The 23,597-nt window shown below is 54.4% G+C and overlaps 1 protein-coding gene across 2 annotated transcripts; it reads left to right on the forward strand.

Annotated features, from left to right (window-relative positions):
• Positions 1 to 1,632: 1,632 nt before the first annotated feature.
• Positions 1,633 to 22,388, forward strand: TLDC2 (TBC/LysM-associated domain containing 2). 2 transcript variants are annotated; one of them, XM_048820646.2, is made up of 6 exons: positions 1,633 to 1,709; positions 6,280 to 6,444; positions 7,583 to 7,735; positions 13,274 to 13,369; positions 19,637 to 19,710; positions 21,595 to 22,388. In XM_048820646.2, exons 1-6 carry the CDS (start codon positions 1,677 to 1,679, stop codon positions 21,728 to 21,730), a joined length of 657 nt encoding a protein of 218 aa, XP_048676603.1. In that variant the 5' UTR covers positions 1,633 to 1,676; the 3' UTR covers positions 21,731 to 22,388. The 2 variants fall into 2 exon arrangements, with proteins under 2 accessions (XP_048676603.1, XP_048676602.1); XM_048820645.2 differs by lacking the exon at positions 1,633 to 1,709 and having other exon boundaries at positions 4,615 to 6,444.
• The last annotated feature ends 1,209 nt before the right edge of the window (positions 22,389 to 23,597 follow it).

Consider the following 23,597-nt stretch of genomic DNA (forward strand, 5'->3'; position numbering starts at 1 on the left):
AATCCACAATCGCGTCTTCCTAGACATTTCCTAATCTACTTGCATATCTGGGGTTTTAAATGAGTAGTTTCTAGGTATGATACTGATGATTTTTTCATATCTGGCCCAGGCTTCTCACAGCACAGCTGCTGCCCTGTCCGCCTCGCCCCAGGAGAACAACAACAGACCGACAAAAGGGGAGTCTTTTTTCAATTTCAAAAAGTTCTAGCCTTCCCATCTGCTCTTTTGGCCAGATGCCCACTCCCTTCCTTTTACCTGTGCATCACAGTGAGAGTTTTTAACCCTTTACAGGTAGAGCAATTAGAGAACAACTACTAAGAGGGATTTTATAGCTACTGGCTGGCTCGGTGTCTATAAAAGGGAGCTCCTCTCCCCCTCCCCCCGCTTCATTTATCACAGGGATGGGGCGGCAAAAGGAAGAGGAATAGGAGATAGAGAGCTCTTCTAGTCTGCACTCACACAGCCCTAGCATTCCTGTCCTAGGGGTTCCAGTGAGGCAGTCGCTATAGGGATACTGTGTGATTAAGAATAGGAGGGGGGTTAGGATGGGCAGTGGGGAACAGGATGAGAGGTGAGGGCCAGACAGGGGGAATGGGGCCATGGGAAAGTGTGCCAGTTGGTGGGGAATGCGAAATGAGGGGTGGGCTGGGCCAGTTGGAAAGGCAGGGGGTCTGGTTGAGAGGGATCAGGAATGAAAGGGGGGCCAGTTGCTGAGGACTGGTAGGGGAGACAGGTCCAGTGAGTGTGGAGAGGAAGAGGAGCCGTATGTGAGATCATCTCTCTACAGAGCAGCGGGGCACTATACAGACAAATCTGGGAAGCTCTGCAGTTTCCTGGGTCTCTTTGTGGGACTGACTGTGTTCCGTGAGTACTAGTGTGTGTTTCTGTTGTCTCAAATAGTCTCTGGGTTGAAGCTTTCTCTGAAGTTGTCAGCATCTCTTGCTGATGCTTACAGTATTTATTCTGCTGTCAGAACAGCCCTCCAGGTGTGGGGACTTTGCTCCTAATCACCTTAGTGTTTGTTTGCCCAGGTTCACTTTCTAATTTCTGTTTGTAGACTTGCTGTATTTCTTATGCCTTTAAAAAGCAGAACTAAACCAAACCCCAGTGTTTCAACCGCTTCTTTCTCCTTAAAAAAATAAACCCACCTTCCGCATTCATGAGCAACCTGAATAAGAAAGTACATGTAACTGGTCCTCCAATACCAAAGCAGGGCGCTCAGCTCAGTACCCGGGTGAGACCCTACAATAACAAAGCCAGCTGCATGCAATAGAGGGAATAAGTACTATGGTTAGGACCCCAATTTTGCTGCAGTCTTGCGAAGAGCTCTTTGAGACCGCCATCAGGAAGACATTCATGTGCAATTACAAAGAGTTCAAAGCCCTTTAAACTCCTTTTTCCAATTGGAGAGGAGGGGTTTGATCTGTCTTGTAAGCCCTCCACAGACACTTGCTATCCAATGGGGCCCTGAGCAGTAGAGGCCGCCCACGGTTGATGACCTGACTGCTATACCAGGAGGTGGGAGAGCCCAGCTAGAGGGAAGCAGTAAAATCTGCGTTCTTTAGATGGGAGTGTTCTCAACAGGCCATTGGCAGGCACCTGCTTTCCCCTCCCCTAGGCAGCTCTCAGCAGTGAGCACAGCTCCATGCACCTGCTGCAGCACTCGCCCACACACCATGAAAGCTCTCCGGGGCCGCTACACTCTCCTGGTATGTACCGCACCGCACCGCGTGTGCCCAGGGGAGACGGATGGGGGTTGAAACTCAGAACAAACCGCAGGCAGCTGTGCTCCGTAACTTGCTTCTTTCCTTTCTGAAACAGGCTGATCAGGTTCAGCTGTAAGATGGTGCAATGACGCTAGCTCGGATTTACTGCTACTGGGGCATCAGTTACCAGCTAGATTTCATTGATTTTAACAAGGGGACCTTGTCCAGAGTGCGTAGGCTCTTACCCTTCCGATTGGTACTATTCCTACTGGAGAAAGTCCTGACCCAAAACCCTAGATCCAAGTGTCCCCAGATTTGGGGGAACCAGATCCAGTCATCTCAATCCAGCTCCAAACACTCCTGGACTACAGGAGCTGAGATCCAGAGCTTGAGTTAGAGGGTTGGGCCCATTTCTAAATCCCGGTGCTGGCTTTGAACTGTGCACCTGCAAACCTGCAACTCTCCATCACGGATATGACAGCAGCACAGGCGGCAGGCTGGGTGTTGTACAAATATGTGAGAGACACACTCGCTGTCTCGCAGAGACTGCAGACGGAAAAGAACAGACAAAGGGGCGAAAGCAATACAGCATACAGGCAAAGTGCCCTGGCTGACAGCCAACACAGGGTGTAAATGTTTGAGTTGTTCTTCCCTTCCTTTAATATGGAAAATGAAGGGTGCTTGTTAGTTACAGAGGTCTGTCCTGCTCTCACTGCATCTGGTGCAAGCCTCAGTGTAGATGCAGCCTCAATGGAAAGGGGGCTGATGGTGCGATAGACCCTGGTAATTTACCAGATTCACCTGCACTGGGCTGAACCCCACTTCACATCCATGTCATGTGTCTATATTAGGGGTTTGCACTATCAGTATCACCTCAGCTGTGCAGTGTCTTTAATGCGGACATGGCCCAGCTCCCCTGGCCAAGGGCCCAGCCTGCAGCATCCACCTGCCTTTTCAGTCACAGCTGGCTGCCCAATGTAATCTGATCTGTTTTCTTTTTAAATTGTGATTCTTCGGTGCGGGGCAAGACCAATCAAAACAAACAGGGGCAATGTGGCTCTGACAAGCTCCAGCTCTGTTTACCAAACATCAGCACTGGTTCTGACCTGCATGTGGATCAACGGGGTCCCAGAGCCAGAGGTGCTGGCTTCCCACAGTAACAGGTCCAGGGCCTGACTGTTCCAGGGCTCAGGTCTCTGCCTGGAAAGGAATGTGATTTCAGCACCCGAGGTGGGGTGCAAAATGCTGCTGCTTGCTAATTGGTTTCTGTTTCTGGTGCCGGTGGGACTTTCTGTGCATCCTTCACTGTGTTTCCTCCTAGCATGCGTGCAAAGGCAAGGGGAGAGAGAGCTGTGCCTTGCGGAGGCAAGTTCTCATTAATTTAACGCAGAAAGAGAGTTGCTTTGCAAGCAGCCCAAGAAAGAAATGCTGAGGCAAGGAGAAAAGATGAGTCGGGAAAGCAACTGACTCTGCTTTCAGCCTTAGCATAGTCCAGCTGGGCCCTGAGTCTTGACTTGAGCAGATATTAGTGGACTCTAGGAGATCTGACATGCTTCCTGCTATTTTCCCCTTGTTTATTTGTTTGCATTTTCTTTGGGGATGGGAACTCCCCTGAGTCAGGGAGCGAAGATGAGTTTCTGACCAACTATCCCAGCGAGGGGAAAGCAGGGCTGGGCAGTGATTTCTGCCTGACTCATGGGGCACGAGTGCTGTGAAAAGGCTTTAGATCTGTCAGGGCTGAAATCTCTTGTACAATATCGAGCAGGAAAACTACACCAAAGAGCAAATTCTGCCTTCGTAATTTGCCCTTCTAGACTCTGCAGATGTTCGACATTGTGCAATGTCCAAGTACTTAGAATCATAGAATCATAGAATATAAGGGTTGGAAGGGACCCCAGAAGGTCATCTAGTCCAACCCCCTGCTCGAAGCTACTTGTCGCAGCCGGTCACGTAGCCTCAGAAATGTTTAATAGGCGGAGCTGATAGAGCTACCTGTAGTAAAGGCTGCTCGACACTTTCACTGTTCTCAGGTCTCTGCTTGAAACAAACAAACAAACAAACAAAAACCTCTCAGCTAAAATGTCCAAGAATGAGATTGGGGGAAAAAATTTCCGTGCTAAAAATATTTTTGCAGTTGTTTAACTGAGACTCTCTAGGGCCTCCACGAGTTAGAGCATAGCCTTGAAATCCAGAGTGTGGTGTGCGGGAGAGGGGGTTACCTTTTGTTCTTCCCCTGAGTATTTGCCCAAATTAGGTCAAGTTATAAAACTATGAAAAAAAATCTCAGTTTGCAGATGCTCAGTAGACACTTGTTAGAGTTTGGCAGCTAAATTCTCTGAAGATTCTGCCTACACTGAGCATGTTCCACTCCCTTAAAGTGCCTAAGTGCCCACTGCACAGGCGCCTTCCCAGGGCTGCAGAGGCTGAGGTGGGCTATCCCTGCATTTGTTCCCCTACAGCTGGTGAGGCCTCCATGGTGCTGCGTGCTGGAACTTTGAGCCGGCAGCCAGTGTCTCCTGCGCTCTCAATGCTCCCTCTGCCAGTGCCCCCGCAGCATGGTGGGCAGGAGGAACCAGCCACATTGGAATGGGGTGAGGGGAGGCCAGGAGCAGGAGCCAGGGACATGGGAGGAGCAGAGTGAGAGGGAAAAGGGGAGTATGTAGATGCTGAGGGTGAAGACGGTGGGAACTAGGGTGGGGAAGATAGGATAGGAGCAGAGTGGAGTGTAGGGGAAAGGCATGGGGCTAAGGGCTCTATAGGTGCAGAGAGAGCAGAAGCCAGGGGATGGGAGCAGGTGGCTCGGGGACAGGAGTCAGAAAGGGTGGGGTGGACAGGAGCAGAGGGGGAGAGGATAGGAGAAGGGAGGGGAAGGAGCCAGGGGTTAGATTGGTGGATAGGAGGAGGAGGAGGGAGGAGCAGAGACAGGCTAGGGAAACAGGAGTAGAGGGATCTACAACCACTAGGTCACACTCCCCTACAGATCCTAGAATAGAACCCAGAATTCCTTTGCTGTCATCAAATAGCTGTGAAACTCACTTCTCCTCCTCTGGGCCCCATAGAGGTTAAAGCCTACTGCTGCTGCTACCGGCTCCTCCGGTAGCTCGAGTAGCAGAGGTCTGTGCTGTGGAGCAAAAGACCGAAGCCCTGCTGTGGACCCAAACTGAGGGTCAATATGAGGGAATTTTCATTTTTCAGGGGGGGTTTTTTCTTCAAAAAATTAGGAAAGTATGTCCCCAAAACCACATTAAAAGACTGTTAAAGTTGCCAAGTCAGGCACTCAAAAGCCAGGAAATGCCAGGATCAAGATCGCCCATGCAACCCTTATCCAGGTCCCCTGGGGGGCCGCATCCTGCATTTGAGTTGCACTCAGTAGCACCTGAGCAGCAGCGGGCAGTTTGCCCAGTGGCAATACAAAGCCTGGTGAATACTGGCAGCCCGCCCCTTATCGAAGCCTGGGAGTGGGGCGGCAGGGCAGGTGTCACGTTCTCAGGAGTCAGCTAGGCGTTGTGGTGCAGGGTGCCAGTGAGCAAAACAAAATCACAGCAACAATGCTGAGATTCCCAGAGCGGGAATTATGTGCCTGGCTCCCTATGTGACAAATGGGGAGACAAAGGTGCCTCACAATGCAATTCACAAAAGCCATCAGGGGAGGTGAGAAGCCACCTAAGCTAGCCAATGGGAGAGGCCAGTTAGAACCGCCCCCTCTCTGCTTGCAGGTCTGAACCCTCGCTTGGCAGTAGGTGCCTGTGCTGTTAGCAAGATGCCTCCAGCACATCTTTGAGCCCCATGATTAGGACCCTCACCTGGAATGTGGGAGATTCCTGGTTCAAGTCCCCCCACTGCCTGAGGGGTAGAAGGGCTATGGGGTATTCTCATGTGGGGCTCCCTCTCTCTCTCCTGTCGAAGCTGTTGCACTGGACAGAGTTGGTGTGGAGCCCTCGGGATCCATGCACACAGTGAACCAGATCGTGGTTCGTGGGGCAAGCCCAGGAGTTGGTACATGGCAGCCAGGCCCAGACTGAGGGGCGGTTCTGGCAGCCTCTTTATTCTGTGCCAGTAACAGAAAGGGACCATACAGAAGGTGAATTACCCCAGGCAGGGGCAGCACTGGCCCAACACGCAGCCCGATATGCCCCCTGACTCCCACAGCTCCCAGTGTAGGCAGTGACAGAGGGTGGGGCTGGGCTGGGAGGCGGGCATGTGTGTTTCAGCTGTTCTGGGCTGTGGAGCAGCCCTGGGGTTGCTTTCTCTCACTCCAAAGGCAGTGCTGTGTCCTGGAGCGCCCCAGACTTGGGGAAGCTAAAAGCCACCTTTTCCCCCCGCTGCCTAGGGCCTGACCCACGCATTGGGCCCTTGAGAGGCTCAGACTGGACCCTGCCCAGTGGGCTTAAAATGCCCTCTTCTACTGAAGGGCTCACCGGGCAGGGCGTGGGTGGTGCCAGCCCCATCTCTGTGCACCAGCGCTCTGGATGGGATGTCCAGGAGCACTGTGGCTGGGTCCGAGGGGGAAGTGCTGCTCTTTGTGCTGGGGTCCCTTATCTCTTCCCCACATGGCGTGGGCATCTCCCCCGAGACTGACTGCCTGGAGGAAGCCCAGACCCTGCAGTGTGTGGAGACTGCTGAGCAGGAGGAGCCAGGCCGGGCAGGCGTGGGGGTAACAGCATCGCCCCCAGAGGAGCCCTACCAGCCGGTGCTGAATGGAGAGAGCAACATCCTGTGTGCAGGGCAGGTCCAGCAGGTGAGCTCAGTGCAGCCTGGGGGCTCACCCCATTGCAGGGCTAGGTAACCTCACGGGGTCAGGCTGTGGCCACGTGCTTGGCAGTTCTAGAGCCTCCTCTGGCCTGGAGCTGGCCCCTCCACCCTGTCCTCTGGACAGCTCCTCACTGGGATGGAGCCATTCTGTGGGCACCCCAGGGCATGGAACTCGTTCCCCTGGCCGGCCCGGCCCTCCCGGCTTGGTTCAGGCTGGGCAGTGCTGCTGTAGGCTCCTGCTGTCGTTTCTCTGATTCGTAGCCTTGGATCGGCTCACCGCACAGGGCCTGCAGGGGCAGTTCGTGCACCAGCACTGGGCCAGCTCGGACCTTGGGGATCTCAGTGCAACTGGCTCCAAAGCTCTGCCCTGTGGGACTCAGAGGACCATTCGCTCCAGAGACAGTGTGTCACTGGTGAGGGTGCGTGAGCAGGGACCAGCCCCGTCTGGCTCAGGGCCCAGGGGTTTGCCGGGCTGGCAGCTGGGGAGAATGTCCTGGTACTTGTGAAAGGAGGCAAAACCTGATACAGACACACTGAAAGACAGCAAATGTGGAGTCCACAGAGCCACGTATCCAGTCACCCCGCAGAGCTGAGCCCCGTTGCCAAACGACAAAAATAATGAGCAATAAATGCATCTAATAAATCATTTGCCCGAACTGACCATTACCCCTCATTCCTCCCTTCAGTGAATAGCCTTCCACCAGCTCCAGGGTAGGCCTGGACCACAGTGCGCATTCACCAAGAGGGGTGATGTCCCTGGCAAACCTCGTTCTGGGGGTTCCCCCTTCTGGGACTGGGACACTGGGATTGTTCCACACCCCCACACTGCAAACGCTCTGGCAAATGTTATCCCGAACATCTCTGCCGCCCTGGAGCTGTGTGGGTTCTTCACCCTGAAATAGGTGATAGCAGATAGCAAGTGTGAAAAATCGGGACGGGGATGGGCTCTGTGCATGCAGCCCCCACGGTGCCATCCAGCCCAAAGCCAGACACCCGGAAGAGGACAGCGGGGAGCAGTTGGGTGAGGGAGGGTGTGGAAGTGACTGATGGGAAAGGCTCCTGCCAGAGGTCGGGGAGCAGCGAGGGACCCTGGTGGGAACTGACTCCTGTGGCTCTGTTCCCAGCTGGTGCCCCACCTCCCACCGAGAGTGACCGGGTACCCTTGGAACCTGCTCTACTGCACCGCCAGGGATGGGTTTAGCCTGAAGAGCATGTACAGGAGTATGAACAAGCTGAGCTCTCCTGTGCTGCTGGTCATCCGAGACACCGACAGGCAGGTGAGAGGAGGGAAATGGAATTGTATATTGCACTGGGCTGGGCTTCCCATGCGAGAGAAACATCCAGCTGCTACAGGCCAGCACAGCTCTGGACCCTGCACACTAGGGTCATCCTGCAGGGTGTGGCCCAGGAGCCTGGCTCCCCTTTCTGGCTGTAAGCCCCTTTCTGGGTCCAAGCATACCCCGCAGCCCCACACACTCTGTGCTGGCTCCCATTCCATCCAGGGCATGTCAGAAACACAAGGCAGGGAAGCTACTGCCCTGGTCCCTAGGTTGGGTGGAAGACCTGCAGCCCGGTTCTGCTCTGTGACCTGACAAGTTGGCTAGGCAGAGGGTTTGTGGCCTGGAGTTGGGGTCTGTGTGGTTTATCCTGAGCAAGCTGCACTAAAGGGGATGGTGCTGAGCTCTCAGTGCATTTGCCCTGGGACTCCCAGAAGAAGCAGGCAGAGACACTGCTTCAAATGTGTTTACCTGGCCTCAGTGAATGAGCTGGGGACTGAGGAGAAGAGAGCCAGGGAGATGGACTCCTGGGGGATTCTGCACCAAAAAATTAAAAATTCTGCACACAATATTATAAAATTCTGCGAAATTCTGCATATTTTATTGGTCAAAATACCACAATAGAATCATGGCAATTTCAATTATTTTGGTAATTTATTTCAAAATACCTGTCAGCCACTATGTCAACAATATGGACAACAAAAAAGATTTCCCCAGGAGTAGAGAGTTAAAGAAACCCCTATAACAAAGGTCTCCAAACTGTGGGGCGTGGGCCCCAGTGGGGTGGGGAGAGAGCGCCACCCAGCCCTGGCCCCAGGTCTGCTCTGGCCCCGCCCCCAGCTTTGGCCCCGGCTCCTGGCCCTGTGCCTGACCCTGTCCCCAGCCCTGTTGTGGCTCCACACCTGGCTGGGGACCCAGCTGCCAGCCCTTAGCCTGGGGCAAAGGCTGGGGGTCGGGGAAGGAGCTGCACCCAGCCATAGGCATGGCTGCCAGCCCCCACCATGGCCCAGCTGTGGCTCTGCTCCCACCCCTGCCTCGAGCCTCGGCCCCTGGCCCCAGACCCACCCTCAGCTGTGGCCCTGCCTTGGCCCCCTTACCCTGTCTGCGTACCCCTCCAGCGGCCCCGCTCCTGGCCCTGGTTCCAGGGAGGAGGCGGGGGGCGTGGACTGGGGCAATTACTTTTCATGAGAAATTGTGGGGGGAAAAAAGTGATTACATGCGAGTCAGGGCCACAAGGCAATCGAGTCACAAGTTGCTGAAATTGTTACTGTAAGGTAAAGCAACAACATTTCACTCCCCACACACCCTGACCCTTCCAGTTGAAATATCCTCTGCCAACCCCTGGAAACAACGTGCCCCTGCCCAGGAAATTCTTAACATGTTCTCATTGGTCCACTTTTTACTCCTACTTTTATAGTTAATGTAAAGGGGTGGGTTGCGAAGATTTTTGACTATGAATAAGGGGTCGCCAATCTGAAAAGCCTGAGAGCCGCTCCTGTAGCCCACGGAGCCCCTCGGGATCTGAAACGAAAGGAACGTGTGATCTGTTACAGTTCTGGGCTGTCCCTTCTAAGCAGAGCAGCGACAGGTCTGGAAAGAGAAGGATTTGTTAAGGAATTCCAGTACCCAGACTGGAGATCTGAAATGCAGAGTATGCTCAGTGCAGCCTGGCACACAACCCCCGACCTTACAGTGGTGCTTGCCATTGTTTTGAACTGGCTATGTGCTCTGTGCTGGCCTCAGAGAGTAACCCGGCATCTGTAGACTCACATGGGATTTGACTATGTCAGCATGCTGCTGAGTAAACACCAGCGGGAGGGCAGATGCTGCTGACTGTGGCAGGCAGAACTGTGCTGTTCAAACACACTGGGCGATCTGGAGAGCTTTTTGGTGTCTCTGCCAGTACGAAGCACTGGCCACCCATCTGCACAAACATATTAATTTCCCAGTACTGCACATGGGCCACGGCAAAGGCTGCAATGAAAGGCGTGGTGCTGAGTCAGTGAGGGAGAGAGTTGGTAGGAAACTCTACATAAACAGGTAAAAGCTGAGAAAGCTCCCTCAGGAGTGGAGACGAGAGCAGGAGGGGCTGGTTGGCAGGGCACCCTGGGTAGCACTCTCCTTGGTCTGGGGGGAGAAACCCAGCCATGCCAATACATTGGTAGGAACAGAGGGGCCTTTCAGTAGGGGGTGGAGGGTGCTGGGCTAGGGCCTGCAGAGCAGGGGGCAGGGGCTGGGATGCTGAAGGCAGGCCAGGGGTAGGCAGGGCACTGCTGAGGCGAGTGAGGTGGTGTAGCTGAGCTCTGCCAGGGTTTGTTGTTGCCTTTGCTGTCTCTCTGTAAGCTCTGGCCTTGGCCCAAGGTGCGAGTGAAACCTCCTGAACTTCTGGGCCACTAAACTTCTCTTGCATGCTCACGCCCCAGGCTCTCCCCATTCTGTATGGTCCATGGCAGCCCCAGGGCTCCAGCCTGCCAGCCCAAGGGGCCTGTGGGATGCATTCGGAGTCCTGGGGAGTGGGAGGCGCTGGCCGGCTGCTGGGGAACACGTGGGCTGTTTGCAACCGGGCATTCCCAGCAGGGCTCTCCTGCCAGGAACTAGTGAGCACCCAGCTGCCCTCTGCTCCGTCTCAGACCAGGACCTCCTCCTCTGGATTTTTATTAGAAGAAAAAGGACAAAGAAGCCGGCCAGTGAATGAGCAGCAGCGTCCTGCCCCAGGGACCCAGGCTAGCTGCCAGGCTGCACAGCCATGGGCACCAGTTGTGACGATGTGACTCAGCAGGGAGGGGGGAGTGTTGACCTGTGAATGTGCCCTGGGGATGGGAGACCTGAGAGCCTGTCACCTGAGCCAGGAGGGGGAGGGGGAGGTAACACCTCTGCCCAGGAATGTGAACAGAGGCTGCAGCAGGGAACCTGGGGGGTGAGTTTGGTTGGCAGTTTGGAGGCTGGGGGGAGGAACACAGGGAACCCCAGGGCTGGGGTCTAAGCTCCCTGCTCCCCCAGAAGGATGTGATTGAGGGGTCCTGGTTGTACCCACAAGCTCTGTTGTGGACTGTGTTCCTGTTGTCCAATAAACCTTCTGTTTTACTGGCTGGCTGAGAGTCTCAGTGGATCCCAGGAAGAGGGGTGCAGGGCCTGGACTCCCCCACACTCCGTGACACCAGTCCCACTCAGAGAGACGCTGCAGCGGGATCCTGCAGCCAGCTCCGGGCACCGGGGAGCTAGTGCCAGACCAGGAAGAGGTGGGAGGCAAGCAGTTCCCATAGTCTCAGGGATTGCAGGGTGGGCCTCTTATCTACCAGCAATAGCATCCTGGTGCCTGTGCACCTCCTGCAGCCCCACATGTCCCACCTGCTAGTTCCCCCAGCATCCCTTTCCACATTCATTGTGACCTTAGAGTGCATCCCTGCTGGTCTGGCCTATCTCTACCCTCCCTGGTCTCCCCTCACCACCTGACCCGTCTACGCCCCCTCCCAGGCCCCCTAGGCATGTGCTAATTCCTGACCCACCTCTCTTCCCGGTCTTCTCCTAGGCTAGTCCCACACCTTGCTGCAGGGAGCCCTGCCCTGCCCTGCCCCCGGGCATGTCCCCAGTCCCCAGATGCTCGTTTCCGTGGGTCTGCCCATTGCACAGAGTGAACTTAGCCAATCAGTGAAGGGGACACATGCCCCAGGCTGGCGCAGGGCTCAGCCAGGCCTTTCAGCTCCTCCCTGACTGGTCCAGACTAGAGAGACCGCCCCCCTCCCCCCAGCTGCCAGCCTTTTCAGCACTTCCACTTCTTGTCCCAGCTGAACCAGGGAGAGCAGAGGTGACCGGAGAGTTAAACAAGCAGAGGAATTAGCCCAGCATCTCCGGCGCGCACAGATGGTAGTGCTGGGATGACCGCACACGCCACTCATCTAGCCCTGGATAGCCAAACCTGGCATAACTCTTCCCTATACCTTGGCACCCGCAAGCCAGAGATCAGTGCCACCCAGGCAGGGAGTGAGGGGCTCACACAGTCCAGCCATGCAGAGCTGGAGCACATGCTGGTTAATATACCAACCCGCCACTGTCCAGTGGCATGGGCAGCTCTGGACTCTGCACACCTGGCTCAGCCCCAACCCAGCAAGAAAATGGAGTTAACTCCCGAGAGCTCACCCCCTGTGTGCTCCCACTCACCGTATCACACCCACAGCTACAGCACACGCACCCTGCGGGCTCCTCGCCCCTCACCGCAGCACACTTGCCCCCCTGCCGGTAGTGGTGGGGTAGCACAAATGCTGTGCTGGGAGTATGGGGGGTAGGAGGCCAGAGGTCCTAGGGGCAGTGCTGAGGCTGAGGGCCTGTGGGGTACAGGAGTGGGGGAGAGCTAAGGTAACGTCGGCTCTCTGTAGTTCACCTACTGCCAGTAACTCATGCAGTGCAACTGGGCCAGGCTGAGTTGTTGGAGGGGATCAAATAATCCACCCGCAATTCCCCAAGGCTTTTGCATCCTGTGTCTGGCCCCCCCAGACGCTCCTTGGAAGGGGCTGGGACTGTTCTGGAGCCCATCCCCAGGTCCCCTGCCCACGGTAGGCATTGGGGTGTGATTGTGTCTCCCTGCAGTGGATGGCTCTGGTAACCGTACAGCCTGCTGGTCACAGCCAACTCCTTCTCACATGGTCACGGCCTGGGCTGCTGGTGATCAAGGTCCCACGCGCCGGCCCTGCCAGCAGCAATGGTCTATGGGCAGAGCATGCGAGTACTTGTAGCCACAGCCCTGCATGACCCTAGCTGACTAGCACATGGACACCTGTCCTCAGGGAGCATCTGCCAGTGTCAGGGATTAGCCCAGCACTGGCTGGAGGGAGGATCCAAGGGGTGAGGCACCTTTCAGATGTGATGGTGATGGCTTTGTCCTGTCTGATCGACCCCTTTCCAGCTTGGCTGGAGCCCCGGTTACAAGCCGCAGAACCTCCTGACTGAGTGATACAACCTGGAGCCACTGGTCCTCCCCATAGGGCCTCCAGCGTGGGATGTGGAGACCGTGGAGGGGAAAGCGGCGCCATGGACTGGCCTGGGTAGTGACTGTGGGTAACTGTTCATAATGGTGCCTAAAAGCCTGGGTGCAGATTCCAGCAGCCTTAGGGCCCTAGATACCCTGCGTTTGGGAGGGGAGCCAGGGCACACACAGCCTGCCCTGAGAGCTGCAATGGCTTGGAGAGGTAAAGCCAGTAACAGACCTTGCCCAGGTCACTTGCTGCTGCTGGTAACTGCAGAATTACCCAGCAGTGCCCAGCAGAATTACCCAGCAGTGTGCCCAGCAGTCACACATCACAAGTGAGGCCTCCAGAAATCACTCACGTGATTGGTTTACAAATCAGGAGATTTTTAAAAATAATACATTTTGGGTTCTTTGCCTTCCGGCTTCATTTTGTATCTAATGCAAGCTGAGATTCCCCTGGAATCCCAGGACTCCGGGAGCTGGGGTTTTAAGGAAACCCCAATTACAGCAAAACTTTTGTTAAAACCATGAGAGCCGGCAGTGCTCTGACCTTCTCTCCTCTGCTTCCATTCCAGATGTTTGGGGCCTTCTCCTCCACCACCATCCGACTCAGCAGCTGCTTTTATGGCACAGGGGAGACTTTTCTCTTCTCTTTCTCCCCAGAGCTAAAGGTAACAGTGATGCTCACGTTCTCGGTGCGGGGGCTTTGGAATCAGCCTGTGACTCTCTCTCCCAGGAGCAGAGACAGGGGCTTCTGCTGGCCAAGGCCCAAGTGCAGCGCAGGCCCATGGGCATGTGGGGGTGCAATCATGCGGGGGAGGGCAAGTCCACAGCATTTCTGCTTCCCCTTCTCCGCCAGCAGTGTGCCCTTGTGGCTCTGCCCCCAACCCTACAGCAGGAGCTCTGGGTCACTCAGCCACTCTGTGTGTGTGTGGTGGGGGGGGGCTCCTCCACTTCCACCCTAAAGGCCCCATGCTGCTGGTCAGCTGCTCCCACATTCCTTCCCCAGAGTGTCACCGGGAACCACGCTGGGAGCCGAGCCAGCGCTGGGGAGAGCATGCTGCACTTCTGGGAGCACCAGGCCTGTGCTGGCCCTATGCCTCCTGGAGCACCCGCCTGGCATCCAAACAAGTCCTTAGTGCTTCTCTTGCTCAGTGCTGAGCAGGACAGGTGCAGGGGGGGATTGAGAGGCTGCTGCTCTGAGGAAGGGAGCATGTCACTAAGCCCCTCTTTAGCATGATGGGCATTGCCCACCATTAGCTGTATGTCTCCTCTGACAGCCATGCTCCACCCACCCCTTCACACCCTGCACTCTTGCCTCATGCAGGGGCTTTGGGCTTGGCTTAGTGCACAGGGCTGAGCCGAGCCCCCTGCAATGCGCACAGCTGCTTTGTGCAACCTGCTGCACACCACACAAACCTGCAAGCCCTAGGCCGCCCTGCTACGCCCGTCAGTGCCCACCGCTGCAACCAAGCAGGCTGCTCCTGGGAGCCTAGGTGAGAAGAGGCCTGGAGGGCCCAAAGTCCTTGGCATGTGGCTGATTGAAGCAGCATGAGTCACACCTTGCACAGCATCACCGAGACAGCTTCCTTCCCAACCTGCAGGCACCGCCTGAACTCAGCAGGGCACGGCCAGTTCCTTCCTCACTGCCTCTAGAAATAGCTGCGTAACCCGGTTCCCAAGCCAGCCCCGCCTCAGGGCTCCTTTAACCGGCAGGAGCATTTAATTAGTAGGAATAATTACCAGTAAGTAATTCCTCTCCTTAGTCATTAAATAGTGAATTAATTGTAACAACAGAACTAAGTAACTGACTAATTCAGCATCTGATTATGGAAAATCACTTGACGTTCCTGCTAATGACTGGCAGAATCAGACTAACCCACGCTCCTGAGGGCACAATCAAGCGTTGCTTGCGAGGCACAGCTCCTCTGGAAGCTGAGTCTCCGAAGGACTGGGCGGAAGCCTCCTCCTTGGACCCCTACAACACCCTAGAGCTTGCGACCTGGCTGGCTTCAGAGGTGTTTCCGCCTGACTTCTGGAAGGGCAGGGTCAGGCCCTAAGAAATCCCAATAGTCCATAATGCTTTTCTCAGGGCCTGACAAATCCACCCGGGTAGGTGTCCCCCAGACAGGCACACCCCGCTCCCCCCGCAACACTCGCTGCCCAGCCCCGGGAGATACTGCAGCAGAGCCCCAGCCTGGGATCCAGTTTGGTGACTGATCAAATCTGAAGCATTAAGACCCCTTTGTGCAGCCAGCTCCAGCCCTGGCATAAGCTGCACTCACCAACATCAGAGCTGAGGTTTGCTCCTTGCTTGCCTGTAACCTGGGGTTTGGTGAATATTTCTCCTTTCCAGTCATAGGGTGGCCGGACACAGCAATAGACAATGCGTGCTGTGGGTTGGGGGGATGGGAATTCTTCTTGTTACGTACATGCTAAGAACTGGGAAAGCCACTCCCACAAATAAGACGTCTTTGGTGCTTTAGAGCTAAGGTTGCCCAGGTGCAAATCATAGAATCTCAGGGTTGGAAGGGACCTCAGGAGGTCATCTAGTCCAACCCCCTCAAAGCAGGACCAATCCCCAACTAAATCTACTGGAGTACCCGCTAAAATACTAGGAAACCCTCCTTGCCCTTTCCCGCTGTACATGCCGTCTACCCTGTCCCTAGCACCTCACCATCCAGCATACACACACCTTAGCCTGTGCCATGCTGCGCAAGCTGCTGGCATTGCCTGGCATGGGTGGTAGCTCTGGGGCAGGCGGACAGTAGTTTGGGCTGGATTGTTGTTGTCACACTGTGTTGGACTCTGGCTTTGTGGTGGGAGATTAGGAGCAGGTTACATACCAATGTGGCTCTGGAAAGATTTTTAGGAACTGTTTGGTGCATGAAGGTGAGAGTTAGAGCTGCTTAGAAAAATAGCCTTTTTCCCCCCACACTGAAAAGTTCAACTTTGTGGTGAAAAATGTTGGCTGAAAACTGAAAATTTCTACTCTGACTGGAGCTGCCGTGCCTCACGGGCATTGCAGTTCTGTTACCTAATGCTCTGAGCAGGGTTTTCTGGCTGGACTACATCGCCCATGATGCACTATTTTCTCCCTGCTTGGTGATGGGACGAGGTGCACAGAAGTCCCTGGCAGTGATGCATCATGGGTGATATAGTCTAGCCAGAGAGCCCTATCCATGGAAGATGGTGGCAGCATGAGGCACCCGAACTATTAATCCCATGAGACACTGTGGTGGTATTTTGAACCAGAATGTTTTGGATTTTCACCTCTTTTTGCTAACAAAATATTGAGATTTTCCACAGCAACAGACACTTCATTTGCTTGAAAATCCAAATGTCTATCAAAAACAGTTTTGATGGGACCTTTTCGAGCAGCCCGAGCAAAAACATCTGTGACACAGGTTTTGTGTTGTGTTAGGCAATCGTGTTCCAGGGGGCTGCCATGTTGGCTTGCTGGGCTTGGCCTCCAGGCTGCACATTTGTTGGTGTGGGGCATGGGGGCTGTACGCTACGGGGGCTGGAGAGATGGGTGAAAAAGGAGCAGTGTGTCCTGGGCAGGAGCAGGAAGAACGTACCTGGGTGTTTCCTAGTGTTTTAGTGAGTGTGCTGCTGGGATCTGTACTGGAGCAACCCTCATTCTCAGCAAACCAAGTGTTTTGTTTGGGGGAATCTGCCCAAACACCTGGCTAAGTCAACTGTTGCTGGGACGGGGGAAATAGTGACTGGGAAGTCCGTGGTTTTCATAATGATCTAACAAGGCAGCTTAGACAAAATGCTGTAGGATGATGGAGAGTTCAGGTACTTCCCGGCTCCGCAACCTGCTCAGGCCCTTGGCCTTCAGCCTGTCGGATGCAGCCGCTTGCTGGGCTCATGGGGGGTCATAACACACGGGAACGGCCAATCCCACTTGCTGCCTCACCCGGAAGCAGCTGGGAACAGGGCTGTCAAACCGAGTCCCATCTCGACTGTGGCACAGACAGTTCTGTTGGTGAGATTCCCATTGCGTTATAGCAGCTTTATGCCAGCAGAGCCAGCGTGAAGGTGCCATAAGCCGCAGCAAGGCCCCCGTGGGGAACGCTCCGGCATGCAGCTCTGGCACAGGGGTGAATTCCTCCTTGGAGTCCAGTCTTGCCTGCATGTGGGGGCTGGCTCTGCCTCTGACTTCAAAATCAGCTCCGTTTCCTAAGGCCGCACACTGGGAAACCCAAACACAAAGACAGTTTTCGTTTGTGATCCTGTACGGCAGCCACGGCTGTGTTGGGTTGGGGTGGGGAGGCTGCTGTATTGTGGGCTGAGTGCTGGACGATGTGGGCAATGCAGGCGAAGTTTCAGGTGAAGCCTCTCCTTACACTAGGGCCTCTTTCCTCCTCCCAGTTCGCTCCATCTTTCTCCTTTTCTGGGGCTGGGGAGCTCCGTGCACAACACCTCCCACAAGCCATTCTGACCCGCAGCACTGAACTGATTTATCAGCCTCCAACTCAGCTAATTCAAACCCTGTACCTTATCAGCCTCATTTCCTCCCCCCTCTCCCTGTCTGTGGAGTTCAGAGCCACCCCAACATTTAGGGGAATTGTCCACACTAGGAAGAGCCCTGGGCAGTTACTCATTTAACCCCTTATAGGCCTGGTGCACCCTCTGCTAAGCAAGGCACAGGAAATGTTGGCTCCTGGCACAAAGTGCCACCAGGACTGGAACACGAGCTGATAGTGTGAGAACCTGCTCTCTGGCCAGCACTGCTGGTACACCTGTGACTGGCCAAAGGTGCAGTCTAGTGGGACTCTCCCCCTTCCTCACCAGCAGTAGCATTCATCATCCTGCCACATCGCCAGCCACAGGGACCCAAAGCCATGAGTTAGACCCCAGGGAATCACGAGATTCCTTTGTTATTGAAAAATAACAAAGGTCAGTTCTTATTCTTTGCCCCCTGGTTTCTGAACCTGGAGGTGCATTCGGGTCAGAGTCACCAGCTTTCCTCTGCTACCACAAGGGCCAAAAGCTGACATATTTTTAAGGAGAGCCAAGAGGCTGATGTGCTGCTGAAGTGACTCCAGGAGCTGGGGCTTGAAGAAATCAACCATCCCAATAGTCGCTATAAAAGCATGCGCGAGGGCAGCACAGCCAATGCTGACTCACAGGCAGTGGGACTCATCGGGAACAGGGCTGTCAGCTGGCACAGCTCCCCCAACGCGCTGCCTGTGTTTACCGCTGCGGTAGTGGCTATGCCCAGCCCCATCGGTGACTGCACTGCCCCGGAGAGCGCCCCTGAAGGCAGAGTAAAGGAGCTCGCACCACTCCAGCCAGGGAAGAGGGGCACTGTGGGGTGCTGCTTACCCCAGCCACATGGAGCGGAGGGGGAGCCATGCTCCCCTTACTATAGCCTGTGCCTACATTTTGCTAACCAGGACTCTGGAAGAGCTAGAAAAGATTCTGCCCAAGTGTGACATACTTCCCTGGGGCACAGCCTGGAATTGAGGAACCGCTGAGCCTTCTGTCTCACCAGCCTGGGCTCCCTCTCTCTCTCTGTGATGCTGTGACAAGCTGCAGACCCGCTCCCGGTCCTGCCCTTCCACAAACGTTCATAGTCTGGGACACTCCCAGCTGAGTTACATGAATGCTTTCACCAGCCACCAATGAACCAACACTAGGGAGGCTTCAGCCAGTTCCTCCCAGCTCCCCAGCCTAGGACCCTAGAGCTGTGCCATCTTGCCCTGGTCAGAAGCCTGACCAGTGTATGTTATTACCCAGTCCACCTACTCCCTCAATGTGGAGAGGACAATGTACTAACCTCTGTTCCTGAGCAGATTTCCCTTTGCACGTCAAATAACACACTGTTTTCAGGTTAAAATATAAAAAAGACAGATTTTAAGTGATTACAAGTAGTAAGTCTACAGATCAACATAGATTAGCTAAGAAATAAAACAAAATTGCAATCTAAGTTCTATTAAACTAGACAGGATTTGAATCAAGTAGTGTCTCATCCTGATGGTACAAAGAGTTCACTGATCTGCCATATACAGTCTGGGATTCCTCCTTTCCCACTTGGGACCACCTCTGCAGTCCAGTCTCTGTCCCTGAGGTGTCTCCAGGTGTTGAGTTGTGGGGGGGGGGGGGAAGTGAGGCCAAGTGATAATGTCACTTCCCCCTTTTATAGCTTCTCCCATGTGGAGGGAACTTCATGTTCCCAAACAAAGCCCCCAGCACAGTTAGTGGAAGAGTACAGGCACAAGATGGAGTCCAGAGTCATATGAGTTGGTCACCTGTCCTTGCATGCTTTGATTACCCATATTCTGGCTAGAACGTTCACAGGTCCAGCAGGTGGGGCTAAGCTTCTTCCATGGCCCATTGTGTTCACTGATGAGCCACCAACCTGACTGGTTCATTCACAGTGTGCTGGCTAGACGATGTAAACTATTTTGTGGGAGCTACTCAGGAGCAAACACATTTGAAATACAGATACTTAGTCAGTATTCATAACTTCAGATACAAAAATGAAACAGGCATGCAAATAGGATAATCATACTCAGCAAACCATAACTTTTCCATAGACACCTCACATAACATGTTTTGTACAAGATACATCATAATTATATCACCATGGTAGATGTGGGGGGTGCCAGGGTGTTGCATTGGGGTACAGAGCATCACACCAGGTTTCACAGTGAGCTGGTCAGGGTTGGGGAGCTGGTGAATGCATAGTGCAGAGAGGATCAGTGACGCTCTAGGCTGAGTCTTGGTCAGTACTTTGGGCCAAGTAGCTCCTGGTGAGTGGGGTTGCACCGGTGACCCCAGCAGTCATGGCAAGCCACCGCTGACCAGCTCCCTCCACACCTAGCAGCACAGCTCTCCATTCCTGGGCCAGGTGCTGCCCCGGGGGTGTAATTAGCTGTTCCTACACCCCCGCTCTGATTGCTAATGGTTGCTTCTCCTTACAGGTGTTTAAGTGGACTGGCAGCAACACCTTCTTCATGAAAGGAGATGCAGATTTGCTAGTGATTGGCGGGGGCAGGTATGTAGCTGACTGGATGGAGCTGCCTTTCACTGGCTAGAGTTCTGGGGCCTGTTCTGCCTAGATGCTCCTAGGGGCCCTTCTGCCCTCACAGCATAGGGGAAGGCTGGGGCTGCAGTACTCCAAGCCAAGCACAGCACAGCCCATCCTGAGCCAGCAGCCAGAGCAGGCAAGCGGAGTCCTCCATCCAGTCACAGGGGTCTGTGTGGATGTATCCACTCACACACGCTGCCCTCCTGGAGGCTGGAGACAGACCTGGCTGCTGTCCTGAGATCTGCTGCGCTGGGTAGCCTTGGGAAGTGGAAATGACTTTGCTCATCTAGTGCGCCTTCAGCCCAGCCCAGTCTAGGGAAGGAGGCTCCAGGGGAGTCGAGTACATGATTCCTACCAATGAATGGATCTGGCTGATTTCCCCTCTGCAACGTCCATGCTCAGAGGTGAGTGAAGGGTTGCAGACGTGTTTGCACTGGTTGCTCTGTTCTCAGGGTACGTCCACACTTGGAGCAGGAGGAGTAATTTCCAGCTTGCGGTGACATCCCTGTGATGCAGCTGGTGCACTAACACTAGAAGCGTAGGGGAGACAAGGCCATTCCCCTGGGAGCAGAGACACTCAGTACTAACAGGAAGGGGGGTCTTGGGGAGGCTGGACAGCCCCCCCCCCCAGTCCAAGAGTGGGGGGACAGGTAGCATAGAACATGAAGCTGTGTGTCCCCTGGCAGACCGACTGCGAACCCCTCTGCCAGCACTGAACCCCTGTGTGGGTAACACATGCTCAGCCTGGTCATGGCCCCAGCGCTTTGGGAAGCGCTGAGCCCTTCCCTTCTGCCACCACCCAGCGCTTTGTGACTGACCGCATCCCCTACCTGCTGCCATATTCCAGCCAGTAACAACACAGGGATGTACCTGACAGAACCAGTTTGCACCAGGACTCCCCTGGAGTTGACCTTGACCAGCTAAATCAAGGTAGAACCTGCATGTGCACCAGGAAGAGGACGGGGGCTAGCCATGCTGACACCCCACCCTACCCCACCCACCTTCCCTAGCCTAGAAAAACCCTTGAAAGTGATCACAAAGCAAAACTGCTCAGCAGCCCCATGCCCTGCTCCCTCCAGAGTTCCCCGTGTGCATGGCACTGCCCCTCCTGCTCTGTTCATCTTTCCTGGTCCTGCTCAAGGAGCATAGCAATGGCTGCAGGAAGCCTTGGCTAGAGCATGGCTCCGGCTCCGGCTCCTGCTCCTTGCAGGTTACGCAGCCTCTCTGCGTATTCACCTAGCTGTGAAACAAGCACATTAAAATGCCCCGTTGCCCTGAGAAGCAGCTGTAGCAAGGGGTGTTGTGGGGCTCTGAATGATTCACTATCGTGTGTGCTCGGCTAGAAGGAGGAAGCTATTTCTTCCACCAGCCCTGCATCCTGCCCCTGGATCTGAGAGCCAGGCAGGGCTCTTCCCCCTTCTGCAGCCTCGCCGGTAAAACAGGTGCTGCAGGGCGAGTCAGGAGCACAGGGCTCCTGTCCAGCCCATTAGCCTCCAGAGGCTCCCTCAGTGCATCTCCTTACCCTGCATGGGGCTGCACCAGCAGGAGCAGCTGGGCTGGGGGCTAAATAAGGCGTCTCTAGTGCTCATCAAGAGCCTAGTGCAAAGTGTGGTAGAAAGGCAGCCTTCATGCTGCGCTCAATCCTGGGCAGTGCTGAGTACCCTGCAGTCACTGAGAGCAGGGGTGCGTTGTGCTTGGCAGGATCAGGCCCATTACCTGTCCTTACACATGGGGACAGAGGCAGGGAACCCTTGTTAGCTGATGGGTCAGAGAGGCCCCTGCTCTGCCTGTCTTGGCCCCGGGACTGGAGCCCTTGTCCGATACTCAGCTTGATCTTCCCTTTATTTTCAGTGGCAAATTCGGCCTGTGGCTGGATGGGGACATGTACCGCGGGGGAAGCCACCGATGTGAGACGTTTGACAACGAAATCCTGTCGCCCCAGGAGCAATTCTTCATTCAGGACCTGGAGGTTTGGGCCTTGACCTGAGCCCTCAAAGCCCACCCCACCGGGGGTCATGGGAACTGACTGCTTTCGAATGGACCCTGGCTGCGCTTGGCAGTTGTTCCCAGCAGTGTCTGGAACCCTTCGGAGGGCAGTGCTCAGCCTCTCCTCCCCTTTGCCAGCCTGTGCTCCTTTCTCCTCCCCCGCCAGCACTCACGCTCCGGAGAGGGCAGCAGGGGCGTTCCCACCCATTTTCCCATCAGTGCGCTCACGCTGTGGGGAATCAGAGCAGCCCCAGGGGCTGGCTCCCACAAGCACTGGATCTCGATAAAAATGGAATCTCACAAGCAACTGGGTGATTTAAAAATAAAATTCCCACAGGAAGTGACTGAGTGTTAGCAGCAGGGGAGCTGCCAGCTGGGGGACGCCCTGCCAGTCAGTGCCGTGAGTTTGGGAAGTGAGCTCAGCTGTTGTCTGCAGTGAGTGAGGCAACCCCCCCTTCAAGGCAGAGAGAGCAGGGGCACCATGAGATGTGATAGCCAGGCCCCCTCCACTCTCAGAGAAGCTTGTTGAAGTCAGGCCAAGACCAGTAGCGGTGGTGCCTGAAAAGCTACACACGAAAGGGGCACACATTTTTCTGAGTAGGAGCCATGTTAGTCTGTATTGGCAAAAAGAAAAGGAGTACTTGTGGCACCTTAGAGACTAACCAATTTATTTGAGCATAAGCTTTCGTGAGCTACAGCTCACTTCATCAGTATGCATCCGATGAAGTGAGCTGTAGCTCACGAAAGCTTATGCTCAAATAAATTGGTTACTCTCTAAGGTGCCACAAGTACTCCTTTTTTTTTTTTTTTACACATTTTTCTGTTGCTTGTCACAAGATGGGCCTGAATCAAAGCCCCAATCCCAGCAGCCCAAGTTGCAGGAGAAGTCCAAACTCTCCCACTGCCTCCTGTCCCTGTAACAGGCCAAAACAAATCCCACAGCAAAATCCCTCCTGATTCATCCTCCCATGAGGTCATGGGGCAGTGCAGGGCCTGAGCAGAGCATGGTGGTTAAAACCCAGCCCAGAGACTGCCACGGTGGACCTAGAGAGCCTGCAGCACTGATGAGCTGTTGGCTTAATATGGCATCAGACTTCTCACCACAGCTGGGGTGACTAGGAGCTAGCTGTGAACTCTGTTCAGACTCTGGAGGCTTAAAGCACATGGGATTCAGCATTTGGATTCCCTCACAGCAAGCTGAAGCCCAAGAGGTGAGGAGTTAGGAAGAGGTGGCTCTAGTCTATCAAGGACTGTGTCATGGATGTAGTCTATCAAGGACTGTGTGGCTCCACATATTGAACGCTAGAGTTACTTGTAAAACTTGAAGAAATAGGCAGATGAATCCAAATCAAACCCTCTGGCAAGGAAAGCATAGAGAGGTTTACTGGGCAATGGAATGCAACACCTAGGGAATGTGATGCGGCCCCATTACTGGATACATTCAACACTCTCAAAAAGGAGCTTTGGTACTTATGTAATCCCCTCTGGCAGATTCACAGTCCCTTTTTACTGGTCACTATCTTATCTGCCTATTAGCATCCCTCCCCTCGTCTTCAAATGCAATCTTCATGTCTATAGACCAAACGTCACATTCTCTTCCAGTAGCATATGATGGTAAAACATTGCTGGTTCTCTCTTTATTTATTACTCACTTACAATAGCTGAGAATTTGAGGTCACTTTGAGCCATCATGACCATTGTGGCAGCATCTCAGTAACATCATGCTAGGCACAGGTCTCCCATCTGGCTGCTCTGGGAACCTGCCACATGTCTCAACACAGGACATTGCTTCCTTGGCCTTCTAATTGGCCTGAATCCTTATTACCTTTCATGGTGCCTTAAACCTGAATTTGACTCCAATCCAAAAT

The sequence above is a fragment of the Caretta caretta genome, chromosome 13 (genome assembly GCF_965140235.1).
Source record: "Caretta caretta isolate rCarCar2 chromosome 13, rCarCar1.hap1, whole genome shotgun sequence".
In the NCBI taxonomy this organism is placed as follows: Eukaryota; Metazoa; Chordata; order Testudines; family Cheloniidae; genus Caretta; species Caretta caretta.